General features: G+C 38.8%; 1 protein-coding gene and 1 long non-coding RNA gene across 5 annotated transcripts in view; one reads left to right on the top strand and one right to left on the bottom strand.

Moving 5' to 3' along the window:
- Positions 1-1,200: 1,200 nt before the first annotated feature.
- Positions 1,201-18,100, bottom strand: part of PIK3CA (phosphatidylinositol-4,5-bisphosphate 3-kinase catalytic subunit alpha) — a 44,270-nt gene continuing 27,370 nt past the window's right edge. For 2 of the 4 annotated variants that reach the window (XM_064165691.1, XM_064165692.1), the window contains exons 10-21: positions 15,794-15,918; positions 15,237-15,318; positions 14,807-14,971; positions 14,191-14,294; positions 13,417-13,588; positions 12,983-13,089; positions 12,360-12,481; positions 11,751-11,829; positions 9,521-9,691; positions 8,884-9,001; positions 8,305-8,456; positions 1,201-8,032 (exon numbers count right to left, since the gene is read on the bottom strand). In XM_064165691.1, coding sequence (XP_064021761.1) covers positions 7,762-8,032; positions 8,305-8,456; positions 8,884-9,001; positions 9,521-9,691; positions 11,751-11,829; positions 12,360-12,481; positions 12,983-13,089; positions 13,417-13,588; positions 14,191-14,294; positions 14,807-14,971; positions 15,237-15,318; positions 15,794-15,918 — 1,668 coding nt within the window. In that variant the 3' untranslated portion in view covers positions 1,201-7,761. The remainder of the gene's footprint in view (positions 8,033-8,304; positions 8,457-8,883; positions 9,002-9,520; positions 9,692-11,750; positions 11,830-12,359; positions 12,482-12,982; positions 13,090-13,416; positions 13,589-14,190; positions 14,295-14,806; positions 14,972-15,236; positions 15,319-15,793; positions 15,919-18,100) is intronic. The other 2 variants (XR_010307222.1, XR_010307221.1) reach the window with 2 other exon arrangements.
- On the top strand, positions 8,799-14,111 carry LOC135187177 (uncharacterized). The gene is made up of 2 exons (XR_010307223.1): positions 8,799-9,198; positions 13,587-14,111. It is a non-coding gene; the product is annotated as an uncharacterized LOC135187177 (long non-coding RNA).

Genomic DNA, 18,100 nt, shown 5'->3' on the forward strand with positions numbered 1-18,100 from the left:
GTATCTGTTAGTTCAGGCCTTTGAACTCAAAATGACTAGCTGTATTTTGTTTCCTTCTCTCCATAGAGCTCAGCTTGAGCTTCAATATAACTTCAAGGATAATGATGTCCACCTTTTACAATGGAGTTTAATTCAGGGTTGACTGAGCACCTGCTGGAGCCTTGCCCTTTTCAAAGCTAGGCAGCAGTGATCTGAAACAGAATTGATGAGCATACAAAGTTTGAAGCTTAGTAGGGACAAAAATGTATAGAACTGACCTCATTAAAAACTCCTCAACATTTCCCTCATCCCTCCAGATTGTGAAATTCTCAACAGGAGTGTTCAGATCTCTCCCACAATAACAGTTTGTTAGCAACCAAAGTCCAGAGCAGACCATGTCCACAGAAGCAATTCCATTGCAGCCCCATGCTCTTCACTTGCCAGTGATTTCCTAAGTATGTTTCTCACCCTTTCAAAATTAGTACTGGATGCAAAAATAAAACCTCATTTGTTTAAGATACAGCTTCCGTTATGAAAGCACGAGAGTCTTCAAAACCACACCAGGCTGGTTTGGCAGGGGCTTTAAAACCATCCAGCTGAAACATTCCAGTAACATCTGCTCTCTTACCAGAGCTTTTACAGCCCCTAGCTAAAATCATAGAATCAACTAGGTTGGAAGAGACCTCCAAGATCATCCAGCCTAACCTATTACCTAGCCCTATCCAATCAACTAGGCCATGGCACTAAGTGCCTCATCCAGGCTTTTCTTGAACACCTCCAGGGAGGGTGACTCCACCATCTATCTCCCTGGGCAGCCCATTCCAATGCCAATCTCTCTCTCTGAAGAGCTTCCTCCTAACATCCAGCCTATACCTCCCCCTGGCACAGCTTGAGACTGTGTCCCCTTGTTCTGTTGCTGGTTGCCTGGGAGAAGAGACCAACCCCCACCTGGCTACAGACTTGTTACTTATTTTGAGGAGCAATGTGTATAGGAAGGCCAAGTGCATCTAGGACTTCTCACCCATAAATAATGCAAACTCTATTTCTGTCCACCCCCCAAAAATTAACTAATGCTCACGATTGCCTTTTTCTGAAGCGAAGCTGCAAATCACACCTCCAAGACTGCAGATTCCTTATATCTTCTCTTCAGAATGTGCAAGTGTATGAACCATGTGATTTTAGTTTCATAGTTGGTATATACAGCAACACTCAAGAGTGGGATAAAAATGGAAAGTAGTTTTTTTTAATAAACAGCATGAGATACAGACTGCAAAGATAAATAAAAAGCAGAGACTTTTTACAGTTTCCCATGAACATGAACTACAATAAGTATCACAGGCCAAACTTTTGGTACTTAGGTAGCACAGCAGAAGGGGGAAAGAAGGGTTGTGGGTTTTTTGGGGGGCTTTTGTGGTTTAGGTTGTTTGTTTTTCATGTTCTGTTGAAGCACTGCAAGACTCCTCAGTATGACACCACATGCATCTTGCTGCATCTTAAATACTTCTTTTGTCCCATATTACTAAACCCATTTTGCTTTCTAACTACTTCACCACAGGACCTTTATCACAGAATGACATACATATGGCAACATCCCCCCCCCAGTAGTGGTTATTTCAAAGATAACTTTTTGAAATGAGACAGTTATTTCAAATGCCGCCAGTGTTTATGCTCTGTGTTCGATGCTGATGTGTAACTGCCATCAGCTTCAGACAACATCAAGAGATTACAGCCTCCTGGGCTCTATTTATCCAAAATGTCAACAGGCCTGCCTTAGGAAGAGCATCACCAGCAGGTCAAAGTGAATGAGTCTTCATCCTGCCCCTCTGCTCAGCGCTGGTGAGGCCACGCATGGACTGCTGGGCTCCAGTAAGAACCGGTCATGGACATGCTGAAACAGGTACAATTAAACCCATGAAGATGATGGATACAAGAGGAGGCTAAGAGAGCTGACCTTGTTTGGCCAGATGAAGAGAAGGCTCAAGGGACATCTGGTTAATACATATATAAATACTTGATGGAGAGGAGTAAATATGATAGGAAAAGTTTTCTCAGTCCTGCCCACTGAAGGACATTAGGAAGTTAAATAGAAATTTCATGTAAACATTAAGAAAAAACTTCTACTGTGGACTCCTCTTTCTTGAACAGACTAAAACCAACTCAACAATGTTCTGGTCAACCTGCTCTAGCTGCTCCTGTTTTGAACAGAGTGGCTGGATCTCCAACCTTGATGATTCTGTGAATTTCCTGCAGTTGTTTTGCCAGTTGTAATGACAATACTTTAAAGATTTCAAGCCTGAGAATCCAGGCTACTGGACTGCAGCCACATATTCTAGATCTCTTCTTTTTCCTTCCCCTACCTCCAATGAAACAGTAAGACAAATTTGGGCAGCTTGGGGCAACTGATAACTCAAGATATAGAACACTATTAGCAAAGCCTGGAGAGAGATTAGAAGTAGTTAAACCAAAGAATAAGGCAGAATGAGATTGCAGCTATGAGTAACAGTTGGCTTGCAAGGATTAAGTAAACTACTACAAATAAAACTCTAAGGAGAAACTGTTTCCACTTGAATTTCTGTAACTAAGAATACATTTAAGTCAGGGTTAACTGGAGTTGATTTTTTTACTGGAACAGGTTCCTGACAAAACTGATGCAATCACACTGAAACGAACAGTTCCTAAACCTGTTTGATGGTTAGTGGGCACCAGTTTTGTGAAGAGTCAAGATAGAAGAGTGTATTTTTGGCTTTTCTTATGGACTCTTGCATCAGAGACAGAAGTGACTGTAAGGACACTTACATTTTAGACACATTTATACAACCCAAAGGTGATGCTTCAAAGTACAGGCAGTGCATTGCTTCAGTTGACCTTCTCTTACAAATAGTTTTTGTTGTGTGTCCCTTTTCAGGGCACAGGGGTGCTGGAGAGAGGAGACAGAGGGATTCACCTCTGGCTTAGAGTCAGAAGTGGTAACATGGTAAGGCCTCATAGTCTATCCCATAAAGCCCAGAAGTCAAGAGTATGAGTTTAACAACTCTTCATACTACAAAAAAAGTAGGAAGAGGAAACATTTGAGCTAGCAAGCAATAAAAATGGAAAGTAACTATAGACAAGATTACAGCAGTTAAGAACTGAGAAGGCTAGTTAATAAAGACTGCTTCCAAGTAGAATTGTCAAGTGCTTGACTGGACTGCTCCTTATGAGAACACCATTTGTAGTAACCAATACAAGTAACCTGGAACTTTACTACAGGTACAGTCTAATTCTGATTTCATATGCTATTGTGAATCCAGAGTGATTCTGATCAAGTCAGTGTTCTGTCAGCATTAAGTGAAACCAGAATTTCTCAAAGACCAGAGTATCTATAGATTTGATTAATGTATATAGATGGAGAACTTCTGTATCAAGTTTCCAGCTGGCTTTCCTTCATTAACACAGATGTAGGAAAAGAAAACCAAAATCCCATCCCCAAACCCACCTCAACTGCGGGGTTGGTATGCCACACATTTTGGACAGATAGAGCCTTGCCTAAACTGAGACCACTGTCAGCACAAAGAGAGATACAAATTCATTGTTTGTATGAAACATGTATTGCAAAATGAAATTGGGATTCAACAATCTGCAACATCCACAGCTATATAGCATTAAAAAAAAACAACCCAAACAAACCAAAACAAACAGCAAAACAAATGTGGTTCTTCCATTCAAGTCAAACTAAAACAAGAGAAAGATGTTTGAAAGGAAAAAAAAGATCCTAGAAGCAGCAAGTTACAATTCTTTCTGTAATACCATGCCATTTTCATTAACTTGAAGCATTTGCAAGATGTCAAAGACATCAAAATAATAACTTTAAGTGGTTTCTTTTGATATCTGTGTTTTGAATGGGTCCAGCCCAGGTCTGCAACCTGTACAGACATGAAGAACAGGAGGAATTCACAATTATTAAGGACAGACATTGGAACGTGCCAGTTATAAAATGACAAAGCAAGGCAAACACCTTCAAATTGTCAAACATGGGTTACTGACTGCTGAAGGGCATTTAATATATTACATAAAGCTAAGATGGGGAAGCGGGGGGAACCAAAACAAAACACCAGAAACAATCCTCCAAACCAACCAACCAACAGCAGGGTCATCACATACAAAGTTCTCTACAAGCTTGGTAATTTCTACATTGTCCTTAATATGCAAGCTTGTATTTTTCTCTACAAGTTGCCAAACCACTAGCAGTTCTGGGGTTATTTAAATGCCTTCTTTTGGTTTGTTTTTTAGTTTAAATGTTACACTGGAAGTCTGTTTTGCTTATGAAAAAAAAAAAGTGAGTAATGCACCCTTTCAGACTAAAGAAGTGTGCAGATGTCAGTACAGGTGCCTTTTCTGCTACCTTTAAAATAGATTCTTTGCTTTCCTAAAGTGAAATTAATCTGCAGCAGCCTCTTCTGTCATTAAATCAAACAGTTTCACAGTAGAAAAAAAGTTAGTCTTTTTAAATTCACCAAAGTCATCATTTCCTAGTGCTTTGTAATAAAACACATGGCCCTTGCTCTGGCAGTCATACTACAAAGTTTTGCAAGAGCAAAGTGTTTGGATTCAATTCAAGCTCAAAATAAGCTTAGTGTTTTGTGCAGCCAATTCTCAGGATTAAGGAAACATTTTCATATCTCCATAAAGTGGGAAGAGTTAAAAAAATAAACATCCAAAATTTCAAGCAATCTCTGTAAAAAAAAATTAGAGCTCAGCTAGAGGTGCTTTCACATAGTTCGTAAGCAGACCTTACTTCCAATAGAACAGATGAAATTCTCCCATTTACTCCAAAGTGAGTAAATAGTTTCTCCACCATCTTCAGCAAAGTTACATCAGCACCAAACTGTCATCACAGTATAAGGTAATTAGGGTTGAATGCTCTGAGGCTGAAAAAAAGATTGCTTTTTGTCTTCAAACTGGCAGAACGTTTTCCAAATGCCCATGCTGCTGGTTATAACAACTGCCTAAAGCCCACAAGGCTTCTGCTACCTTTTTCAGTTTTAAAGGCTATAATCCCAAATCACATGATCTCTGTAGCACTGTAAAGTTTCCTTTCGTTCACTGTTTGATATTCATAATTAGTTTCACAACTTCTGCACAGCATTTAGTTGCAGTAGCTTTTGGAAACACAGCCTGATTCCTCATAGCTTTGTGCTAAAAGGGTGCAGAACACTGCATGCTTGAACTGAAAGACATTTATACTCATATTTACAGCAGTAAATTGCTAAGAAGGGGTTGAGTACAAAAGAACTTGGGCTCACAACATCCAATAAATTTGAGTTAAATCTTATCATCCAGGCTGGAAAAGGCTGACTATTTCTTAGATAAATGAGGTAAAGCATTGTTTCAATACCAGATAAATAAGGATAATATAGCACCTAATGTAGCATTTGTGCAACGGTTTTACTCAGTTAAGAGTTACAGCCAACAGGGTTTCAGATTCTGTGGACAAAAATTCAACTGAAACTAAGCCATGTTTTAAGAGAGCTAAACACACTAGAGGTGCTGACTGCAAAGTAATACATATAAGGGTAATTTGGTCTAGAAAAGATGACCAAGGTTAGCAGGAGTTAAAATAGCTGAACAAGAAGGAGTATGTAACAGTCGATAAAGAGAGTAATGGGGAGTCTATTAGACTATTCCCAAGTATTTAGTAGAACTAAGGAAATAAAACTTCACATTCCCCATAGTATTCTTGGAACTTCTGTAGTTTTCACAAAAACAGGCTTCCCCCCACAGCATCAAGTATCCATGGGTGCAGTAAATCGACTGCAGGATCTTGACTAGGAAAGTGTCTCGAAAGACTAAAGTCTTGGTTTTACAATCCCCTAAGTCTTTCATAGTGTAATCAATTGCACATTTTTAATATATTGCAATTTGCTAAATGAAGCCAACCACTCATTACCTCATCAGTACAGCCTGCACAAGGTACAGTTTATTTATATACTTAGATTCTAATCTAACACCAGCCCTTGGCACATTTTATGTTACATGTGGTATTGCACTTTCTGAGTGGCACCTCAGTGCGTGTTTGCAAGTGAACCAGCTGAACACCCTCCCCACACCCCCCCCAAAAAAAAAAAGCCCCAAACCTTTGGAATTCACTCCAAGTGCTGCCAATCTAACAAGTTTAAAACGTCAGGGTGAACCTCACCCTCAGCATCATAGGCTTCACTAGTTAAAATTAAAAACAAACCTGTTTAAAAATAACCAGTCCTACTTCAAGTTGTGCATCAGGGCAATCTGAAATCCTTGGTAGTCTGAACAGTTTGAAGAAGTGGTGCCAACGTAACTGATTGCACACATGGTCATTGCGTTAGAGGACGAACAACTAGAGTTACAAATACCTACTACACACGCGCACGCACAGAACGGACAAAGCTATAAGATGCTTGGTAACTCCACATGCTTTGAGCTAGCCAACCTATCTGCTGTATGCTGAACTGCTTATTATCGATCATATTGAAAACCTAAGTGGCTATTTCTCATTCATCTGTTACTGGGTTAAACGACCACTTCCAAAGGAGGAAGGAAAAGAGGAGAAATGGCGGACCCAAGGACAAAGGGTTTACAATGTATGTTCCTCAAATAGCCAGCGTATCACTTCAGTCATGTGAAGAGTGATGCTCAAAACTTTTGGAAGAGACTTAGGCCAAGTTCACCTCTGGCATTAATGGGTGTACCTCCCACTACTTCAATGGTACTTGTGTCCTCTTTCACCAGGGCTGAATTTGGTCCTAGGAGTCTATCTGGTCACCTGCAGTGACGTTAATGGAGACGGGAGCCTTGGACAGATAGAACTGGGCTGCAAAATTAAAAGAGTGAATATTGGACAAATCATGTAAATAAAGAATATATATTAATAGTAGTTCCTATTATATAAATAGCCTTTATAAAAAAATAATCTTTCAATAATTTTAATAACTCACCTTTAGGTTCTGGAAAACATGTATGAAAAAAATCTGTTCAGTTCAAGTTAGATTAAAGCAAACCTAAGATGAACACTACAGCTCTCTGTTGCACTAAACCCAATTCTGACCATTCAATGTCCAGGTTAGTCAGTTTTGGGGGATGACAGGGAGTTTCTTTGTGAAAGTATGAATTGCACTGCTAGAAATACTGAGCAGAAGAAACACCATACTGAATGGGCCTACTTCTCACTGCATTCAGAAACTGCGCAGATGATGGACCCAGAAATCAGAGTCATCTAAACCCCACCAATGTTAATACCTCTGAAGCACATTTAAAAGGCACTGTCCTCTCACTACTGTTTTTAGATCTTTGAGCTGAAAACTCCTTCCCGTCAAACTATGTTGCACTGAAGTATTTGATATCACTTCAATTCTCTTTCCACTCTTCTCAATCCAACATAGTTTCTACCTGCTATACCAGATCTAAGGTAATGTGTGATGGACACTATGTTCATGCTAGCACTATTTTCTCTTTCCTTCTACTTTGTCCTACCAAATGAAAAAGGAAACATTCTGCCAAGTTTACCTTTTCGGGCTTAAGGCATAACATGAAGTCACACATCATACTAAAGCTTATTTTTTGAAGTGTACAATTTTAGTGCTATCTGAAACCCTGTTTTACATTATTTTTCAACAGCTGTCTGAACAGTTCATTTCTCTTCTTGCCATAAATTCTAACGTTGTCCGTGGTTTGTGCAATTCCTATGCAACCAGTCTTTGCTGCGAACGGGTATTAACAGTGCAGAATCCACAGAGCAGGCCATCAGTTCTTGCTTTCTTTGCTTTCATCTCAGTTCAAAGCATGTTGCTTTATTGTGTGGAAGATCCAGTCCATTTTTGTTGTCCAGCCACCATGGTGAGCATCATTCATTTGCTTCATGAAGTACTCAAGAGCTTCCTGCTCGGTTTTGTCCAATGCAAGGGTCTTTCGAATGTATGCAATATCGTCAAATGACTGCAGTTCTGGCATTCCTGAGCCAAGCATCATGGAGAAAAGATTGATGAAGAGATTGGCATGTTGCCTAATGGCTAGGTAAGCCTTATAACACATCTCCTGAAACCTGGAAAAGACAGGGAGAAACAATTCAGTGTATTTCGCTGTTAGAAGCAAGTTACTATTACTACTTCACCTCCAAACTAGTTCTCAGGTAACTGGACATGAAAAGAAAGTGGATGGTCTCAGTCTTTTAAGAACACCATAACGAAGCTGAGAAAATATACTCATCTTCCTACTTACTTATCTTCATTTCTGGAAGAATGAGTCACTAGCAGTAAAGTGCATTTTTGACACAAAACACTTGCAAGTTAAATGTTTAAACAAAAAAAGGCTCACCTTTCAAACTCCCTTGTTTTGGTACATTCTTGGGCTCCTTTACTAATCACTATTAAAAAGTCTTGTGTTAAGACAAACGGCACACGCTCTCTTTTATAGCCAAATTTCTTCTTCTTGTGATCGAGGAAGTGTCCAAAGTCAATGTGAAACAGCTTAAAAAGACAGAAAGGTATTCTAAAGATTAGTAGTTCTTGTTTTAAATGATGTCATAGTAAAATTGACAATGAATTTTTAATTCAAGTGATTATTTGAGTGGAAGTTGAGGCACAGGAAGTTTCATGTAAACATGAGGAGGATTTTTTTCACTGTGAGGGTGACAGAACACTGGAATAGGCTGCCCAAGGGTGTTGTGGAGTCTCCTTCCCTGGAGATATTCAAAACCTACCCAGACACATTCCTGTGTGATCTGGTATAGGTGATCCTGCTCTGGCAGAGGGGTTGAACTGGATGATGTTTTGAGGTCTCTTCCAGCCCCTGACATTCTGTGATTTTTTTTTTTTTTAAACAAACTCAAAGATCTCAGTACGATGACATTAGGCTATGTTTTGAGAAAAAACAAAACAACCAAACTCATCTTACTTGTCCATCATCTTTTACCATGATGTTACTGTTGTGGCGATCACCAATGCCCAGTATAAAGGTAGCAACACAGTAGCCAGCACAAGAACGTGTAAACAGGTCGATAGCTGCATCATACCTATTGAAAACAAAAAGAGGTGACATTTTCCTACAGATATTCTAACTATAAAAATGTGCAAATCTGGTTCCTCCCCAGCTTCCTTTTGAGCAAGAATCAACTGCTTCGTTAAGAGAAGACAAAAGAATCCCTGGACTTCTTCCTTCCTTTGATGAAGTGATAAATTCAGCATACTCTGACAACAGAAGCAATTACAGGTAGATGACAGTAAACTAGCCATTAAAGTCACTGTCCTTCTTTTGAAGGTCAGTAGTTCTCATTTGATGAGCTACTGTTAAAATGAAGACTTAACCCAGATCCTCATATTTCTGTCTTCAAATTATGCTAAACTACTGATAAGTCACATAACCACCCAAACTCATTAGAAGAGCTACAAGAACGAATACCAGGCAAATGAGGGCACGATTAAAAAGCATCCAAACCCAGGTGGATAAAATTTCCTATTTGATGAACTTCAGTCCTTAAAGTTTCCATCAAAAAAAAACACGAGCATGAAAAACAAGCAAGAGGAAACCTCACATTTCTCCTTTGTTCTTGTCCTTGAGCCACTGATGCAATGTATGGCTGTTGAACTGCAGCGCTCCTTTTAAGCCTCCTTTACACTGTATCTGCATGATCGTATGAGAGCTCCTCACTACCTCAATGAGTCCCACACAGTCACCAATAGATAAACAACCATAAGGCAACATCCTGAAACACAGAAGTTGCTTAGTTATTTTAATCTAGTTAACATTTTAAGACAGCAAGCATGTTTAATAACCCTTATCCAATAAATGTTACCTGTTACTTTAGGTCATGAAAACCTGTTTCAAGTTTTATAGCTGTACTGTCATTGGTTGTGTGGAAAAAAAAACTGTGTCAGATCTTAGTACAGTAACCTATCAGTCACTGTATCCAATGTTGTTATTCAGTTTTATATCTGGACAAAAGGTTAAGGCAAAATTTTATTACTGTGTTCTTGCAGGCCTTGGGGAGTATATTGGAAAGGACCTTAAAAGGGCATTCAGTGTGATTTAGTGAGACTATTCAACTACATTCAGTGTGCATCACTAGAGATGCAATCTAAGCATTCAGAAAACAAATGTTAGGATTTCATGGGTTCTGTAAGCAAGCAGCAGGTAATACTTCGTATGTAAAAGAACAAGCTGTCCAGAGACCTTGTGAAATACCCTCCTTTAGAGAAGCAGAAGAAATTATTTCCTCTGTTTGTCTTTTCTTTCAAAAGTCTCTTACTACCACTTCTCCATAGTCTGTATTTATGTTCAAAACATTTTATCTGAAAAAATCATGTCAAACCCAGTCTTTTACTCAAGGACTAAAAGAAACATGTCTATTACCCTCTTATCCACTGTTACAAGATCTGTGAGAGGGTGGGTCACATACCTAAAAACAGTCTTTCTCTCTCCCCCAGTTACCTTTTTGGAGTGAAAGAGTAAACCAGCTTTTTAGGAACATTGGCATACCAAAAGGGTCTTTTTGTGATGTCATGGTAAAAGAAAACAATAACCAACAACTTCTGGCTTTGTAATAGATCTAAGAATGTAAGGAACACCAGTGCAATGCTTAGCCAGTGGGAGGGCTGACTGCTGGGGAGATGGGCTTCTCCTCTCTGAATTAACAGTGCTTTATTTGCAGGTACTAAACGTATATTGCTATTGACCTAACTTGTAATTTTAAACAGAAGCCTGACTTGGAGGTGCAAGTAAAACAATGAGACCCATTCTTAAGGATGTGGTGTAAACTTTGCACTGTTCTATCCCACAGAGACATAGATTAGTAGCCTAAGTCACAATTTCTACATCCTCAAAAGATTTTTTTTTTCCCCACTCATGTAAATCTGTAGCTTGCTCCATCAGCTGCCTCATTTTGTATGCTCACTTCAGTCTTTCGGTATAGTAGATGAGGCAAAGTGGGAGCTTCTATTTAGTTTATTTTTTAAGCATCCAGCACAGCTTCTAAAGCTCCATGCTGCCTCTAAGAAAAACGTTGGCAAGAGGTGAAAGAAGACACATTTTTGCTGATTTCCACACCGTCACTCATTACAATACTAGAGACAAAATAGCTGTCCAGATGCATGAGAGATGATGTAGACCAGTAGATCCGTTTGTCTAGATGGCAAGAAAATGAGAACTGCAGGTGCAAAGAACATACTTGCTTTACAATGCAGAGGAACCACCATCTGAAAATGCACCGTACAACAAACTTCTCTGGAAGCACAACCTGTCTAGCATCAGTTTTCCACAAGCAGAATAGTCTCCACTGAAGGGCATTCTGCAGAAACTACTGTACCCAGAGACTATTTAGAGGTGGAGAAGCTGCATACAGATCAGCCTGGGTAACACCTACTTTTTGTAGTTGCTATCTTCATTTCACAAGGCCTTCCCTCAACAGGTCTGCAAGTTTGGCAACTTGTTCAAAGAAAATCCTACAGATATGATCAGCAGACAAGAGTGTGACTACTGTGTGTTAGCTCTCATAGCCATTCCTGGCATGTAGGTGCCTCAGACCCATTTGAGTTAGACAAAGGTTTTTCAAATGCGGTTTTACCGTATCTCTGTGCAACCCAGGAGTTTAGCTGAGTGAAGGTTATTAAAAAGAAACAAATGAAAAATCACTCTAGCATGTACACATGTGCCTATTGAAGGCATTTTGTTTATTACCCTTGGGAGAACGGAAGCAATCTCTGCCAACAAACCAATGCAAATCCCATTAAGAACAGTATTGCTCGAGAATGACCTCTAAAGCTTACCGAAGATCAAGACCTTGATTTTGCCAGATGTTTTCCATAATTCTAATTATCTGAAGTGTCAGCATGTCCTGACGTAAGTCTGGAAGAGTCAAATACACAGATTGCAAATTTTGTGACACCAGAACACTACTGTATCTTATTTTACTTTGCCTCCAAATAGTATGTCTCATGGAAGTAAGGATAATTTAACACAGGTTTTGTTCTCTCCAATTTTGAGTAGTCAGGAATGAAAATAAATCTGTGGTGGTGATTTCAAAGGCATTTAAAAGCACACACTAAAACCCCATGACAACAGAAAGACACACATCTGTGGTATTCTGCAGATAGTTTCAAGTTAAAATTATTAAAATAGTATCACGCTCCAACTTCAAATTCTGAGCATCTTAGAACATACAAAATTGGTACAGGACTGAGACCTACTTATCTGTGCATTGTTAATTTTTCCAGCACAGAAAATAGCTTTGCTCAGTTGATTTATTTTTTTAGAAGTTGTTTTGTTTTTTTCCCCAAGACATATATCTCATATGTTGAGGAAAAAAATATACTAAATAGTAGCTTAGGAAAATGAAGGGATGCAAAGCTTTTGGATTACACCTGTGTTTTTCTTACCATCTCCATTTTTAAAGATTATCTCATTGTTCTGAAATAACAACTCAGACATGATATCTGGGTTTTCCCAGTTCAACCACAGGGGTCTTTTTGCAGATGACATTATCCTGCACTCCTCAAGCCTATAAAAGAGAGAAAGTTTCTGTGAGATAGGCACAGTTTGATTCTCATAACCATGTTTCTGTAAGCCTAGTAAGTTCTACCTGTTTTCTCCAAACTCTTTGAACTAGTATAACATTCAAGATGAAAGGATAACCAACAGCCAAGCACTTCTACTTTCATCTTCAACCTTAAATTAGTCAGTGCAATGTTAACTCTTTGCTAAGCCTTAGGGAAAAGCTGGTTTTATTGCACATTTTGCTTTGGCAGTGTGTTCATTACAAATGGAAAAGAACCACGGTCTCTGCCACCTTAAAGGAAGAGCTAACTCATGTTATTCCCTAATTTGTTAAACTAAGATTGAAATTACTTCACTCTAGGAATTACTCTGCCACAAATTTTATTCAGTTAATTTTGAAGATCCTAACATTTAGCACATTAACATTTAACCCTAACATTATGAATGTTAACACTACTAAGCATTTACTCAAGTATCTAGAGTAAGTCAAAACTGCAGACGATACCGAAGATTTCCCAGTTGATGCGCAGGATTGAGAGGAGAGATAAAACCTTGTAAAGCATCCATAAAATCTGGTCGCCTCATTTGTTCAACAAGAAACTTCATCTGCACCTGGTAAATAATCAGATTCAGGTTTTGAGAACACAAATTACGTGCAAAAAGATGACAGAAGCTTTGGTTTTAAAGCATGGATTTGCACAGTTCTGACGTAAGCAACTGTGCTCAGCCACATAACACAAACTGGAGCCCTTAAATTCAGTTCTGTTGCCTTAAAAGAGGCCATGGCAACACACAGGAAATATTACAGCTTCTAGGATAGTATTCTGTCTACTGAAGCTAGCATTAATGATTTCCTAGGTAATAAAATTAAACACAGTTCTACATGATTCCTGTGACTCAGTTGTAATAGTTTTTCCATGTAGACAGCTTATATAATACCTTCTGGGTCTCATCTTTTTTCTCTTGCTTGAGAATGTCTGTGAGGTTAATCAACTTCTCCATAGCCTCCACCTGCCTGCTCAGATGCTTTAGGTACATTCCACATGCTCGACAATAGGACTCCAGAAGTAAACCAAACCTCTGACTTACAGTTTTGTTGTGCATTTCAGACCTATGCAGAGAAGAAGAACAGTTACAGCTTAAAGACAAGACCACACAACGGTGCCCAAAGTGAAGCTATACCTGTAACATAGAACCATAAAATCAACCAGGTTGGAAGAGACCTCCAAGATCATCCAGTCCAACCTAGCACCCAGCCCCATTCAATCAACTAGACCAAGGCACCAAGTGCCTCATCCAGGCTTTTCTTGAACACCTCCAGGGATGGCGACTCCACCACCTCCCTGGGCAGCCCATTCCAATACCAATCACTGTCTGTGAAAAACTTCCTCCTAACTTCCAGCCTAGACCTCCCCTGGCACAGCATGAGACTGTGTCCCCTTGTTCTGTTGCTGGTTGCCTGGGAGAAGAGACCAACCCTTAAAATAATCATTGGTGGATTAAAAAAATTTACAAGAATATGTATCTATTACTGCCGAGCTTTTGAAACTTCAAAGAATGACTTCTATCAGACTGTATATTCAAACTCTCAACCAACACATAAGTGATAATAAAATTAATACTTTCCATAAAAACGTGTACCAAACTTTAGAAAAACTCATTGCTTACAGCTAACAGGAATTCCACCACCCCTTAACATGATATTAAGCTTACTTTAAATGCCAGAAGAAGAAGTGTCCTATCCTTTGATTGGTCAGTGCCTTCTTCAGCAAAAATCTCACAAGCTGATTATCTAAATACTGTTCATATTTTAGAACCTAGTTAAGGATAAAGAGAAAAAAAAATCAGCTGCTGTTTCTATAAACAAGACAGAGATTAAAGTCAGCTAAACAAAAAACCAATCTATGTTTTACATGAAATTATGTAGAATGACTGAACTTGATATCAATAGTTTCATGCGTTAGGATTTCAACACTATCTGCCTCTATTTCAAGAGCTTACCATCTGATGCTTCTTTTATTGTTACCAAATATTTTAGCCTCAACCTGCTCAAAATGTTGAGAAGATGCATTTGCTCATACTTTCCCATATGCTGGGACAGCTGAAATAGCTGCCTGTGCCAGCTGGTAGAACAGTTCTGCATCTCTGCAAAACTTTGGCATTTATTATCAGCAAGCAAACCCCCAGCACTACAGAAAACGAACCGCATTTCATCTCCTCCTACTGAATAACCCACAATGCAAACTGATGACCTTTTCCACATTGTCTTTTTTTGCATTTTAAGCCCCTGTGAATATAGGCACAAAGTAGACCAAAACATGCTATGTACCTGTACCAGCTGGATTAAGTACTGGGACAGCTTGTCATCTGTCAGGTACTTCTCCAGACACCGAACTGCAAAAGCTCGCACCATGGGATCTGGATAATTACAGTCCAAAAGCTCCATTGCTTGCTCTGGCTTGATTGGAGGCCAGTCCTTTACCAAACAATACATCTGTGGACAAGAAGTCCAAGCACAGTGCACGTTTGCATTGATTAGGAAGAAAGTAATACATAGCCATTAGACGGTATCAGACACAAATGGCAAATGCACAGCAGCTCTTTACCTGCCACTCCCCTCTCAAACAATTTGATGTTAGCTGCCAGCTGACTTTGCTATTTTACCCACTATAAAAGGAATGTCAACAACACATCACATTTAAGTGTTATTGACAAATCAATAACATAGTGAGGGTTCAAGTAGTTGTGCTGTATATTACCTGGGCCACTTCATCTCTAGAGTTCCATTTAACAGACAGAAGTAATTTGGGCAGAATTTCTGGAGTATTCACACAGTAGTGCCTGCAAAAGAGGAAAAGGCTGTATGTATAAAATATCATTTCTGTTTCAATAACCATATCTCACTGTTCCTTTGTTGGCACAATCCAATCAATACCATAAGGTGGTGTCTTGATCCATGTGCAAAGGGAAGACTGAAGTAACAGGGAAAATGTAAACTAATTCCACAGCTTACTTTTCTCTATGGACTAATGCACCAAAACATAGAATGCTTTAAAAGCCTTTTATAAAACACTAACCCTCAATACAGAATAAAGCAAAGGGAGCAAAGTTCAGGATGACCATGATGAATTCAAAGTGACTGGGATGAAGTCTATGATCACAGAATGTTAGGGGTTGGAAAGGACCTCCAAAGATCACCTAGTCCAACCACCCTGCCAGAGCAGGATCACCTAGAGTAGATCACACAGGAATGCATCCAGGCAGGTTTTAGTATCTCCATACACAAAGCTTTTTCTTTGGCTTGACTTTTAAATACCTGTGGCTCCAGAGGAAGTCCTTCTCCTGCTCAGTGATTTCAGACAGAGGATCTCGTGTACATATGGCTCGAAGTTGCTCCTTGTCGCTTTCTCTTAGTTCATTATCTCTAGCTATTCTGTTACTCTGCAGAGAGAAAGCAGCCCATTCACCCTCCACACATCCTCTGTGGTCATACAACATACATGAAGTATTTTAACAGCACAGCAACATTATACAGCCTCTTCTATGCAATACTACCTTGTTCTTTCCTTTTGTTACAACCAAGGATTTAAAATTTTGAAATAGAGAGATGTGAAAGACTGGGCCTTGGATTTCTACAACTGCTTTTAGCCATTACTGGGACAAGGAGAGATGCATTTCAACTAAACCAGCTATGTGGAAAAACAGCAGCAGTTGGCATCTAATGAATAATAACAGCACGAAATGAGAGCTGATGAACAGAGTGAAAAAAGAATCCGAACTGAATGAAGTGGAATATGGGGGATGAAGCTTGGTAAATAAGAGGCAGAACGCTGTAGGAAAGCCTGAGTAATAGCAAGAATGGAAAACATTAACTAGAATTAGTACAAGATACTCCCCAAAGAGCACAGAAAACAGAACTGGTGCACACTGATACTAATTTTATCTAAGGCTTCACTTAGTAGAACCAGCTTAGATCAATGGCAGAGGCACTGAAACTATTACAGTTGCTGGATTTTTCACAGCTTGTGTACCCAGTTTTGTTTTTCTCTATACTTTCTACTTCTTAGCTCATTTATATGGTTTTTGCAAAGCAGCATATGAAAAACTACAGTTTCTGAGGTTTTGACTTACATCAAACACACTGGAAAAATCTTCAGCAGCTTTTATTGTGCCTTAAAATACAACTTTAACAAATGAGTTTCACACTTAAGATGAAGCTTTCCCAAAACCATTTACAAGAGTCAAAATGGTATTTTTTGAAGTGAACTCCTATTTTCACATCTGTATGATGTCTACTACTACAAAAGACTAAGATGAGTGTTTTTCCCAAGTTCAAATTGTTTCAACTGTAGAACCACGGTGCTTCACCTCTTGTTCTGCTGTTTCCTAAGGCAATTTCTACCAAGTATATTAAACAAGATAATAAGCAAGAATGAAGTGAGCTTTGTCTGCCAGTTGTGTTGACTAAAATTTTCAACTGGTTGAACTGGTACTTCAAAGCACCTATGTGTCTTATGCAGAAAGTTTTCCCAATGCATCTAGCTTAAAAAAAAACACAATAGAAAACAGCATAAGAAACCAACCCCAAAATAAAAGCCAAAACCTGAAGAACTATCTCAAACTTCCAGGTAGAAGATCAATACACCTTTTAAAAGGTGAAGTGGTAAAACTTCTAAGAACATGCACAAATACAGAAAGAGTTATCCAGTTATACTGCCTGTTATTTACTTCATACCAAACATACTCTATGTGTACCTTTATGCACACAAATTATGTCACCTCATGATTCAAAACTATTACACAGGACAAAAATATTCTGGCCTTCAAGCTCACATCTACCAATGTTAAGAATCACAGGTACCTCGTGCTGTGTGATAGTGCAAGATCTTACTGCCCCAATGTGGGTTTTGTAATTACCATTCTGAAGCATGTGGACTGGACTTAAAAGGGGAGGGAAATTATTCAGGACTGTGTGGCACAGGGAAATTTCTAGAACACATTCTTAAGCATTATGGTAATGAATACATTGCAAGTAGCAAAGTCAGAGTTATTCTGTTAAGGATGCTAATGGAAAAATGACTTTATACTACTCCTGATACAAGATCAAATACTTGATACTGAACAAGTGATTTAATTGTACATATTCATCTTGATTCTGAAAGAGTCATCCTTAAATGCAAATTAAAAGTCAAAAAAGTGTAAATTGTACCTGCATAGTGGGTCAGAAAGATCATAGTTTAGGTCAATCCCAGAAGGGAAATGCATTTATCCTGTTGCGGTCAACACCAAAAACTTGAAATTCTATGAATTGTGGGACAGTAAATTAGATTTAATATTTGAAAATTCCTTCATATTTGAGATATTAATGGGCCTATAAATTATTTCTTACAAGTATGCATTATTTTAAATGCAGTGTAATGCATTTCAAACAGTTATACTCTGTATCATAACAAAACCATTTCTATAGAAACCAGACCTCAGTGATTGCTTTGCTGATATTTTAAGCATTTCAGACAAGCACTTTTCACTTCTCTCAGATAAGGCCAATGCTACGTAATGATCTAGTACTCAAATGAGTACCAACATATTGCCTTTAACTGCCTAAATATAACCAATATTACAA

The sequence above is a fragment of the Pogoniulus pusillus genome, chromosome 26 (assembly GCF_015220805.1).
Source record: "Pogoniulus pusillus isolate bPogPus1 chromosome 26, bPogPus1.pri, whole genome shotgun sequence".
Lineage (NCBI taxonomy): Eukaryota > Metazoa > Chordata > Aves > Piciformes > Lybiidae > Pogoniulus > Pogoniulus pusillus.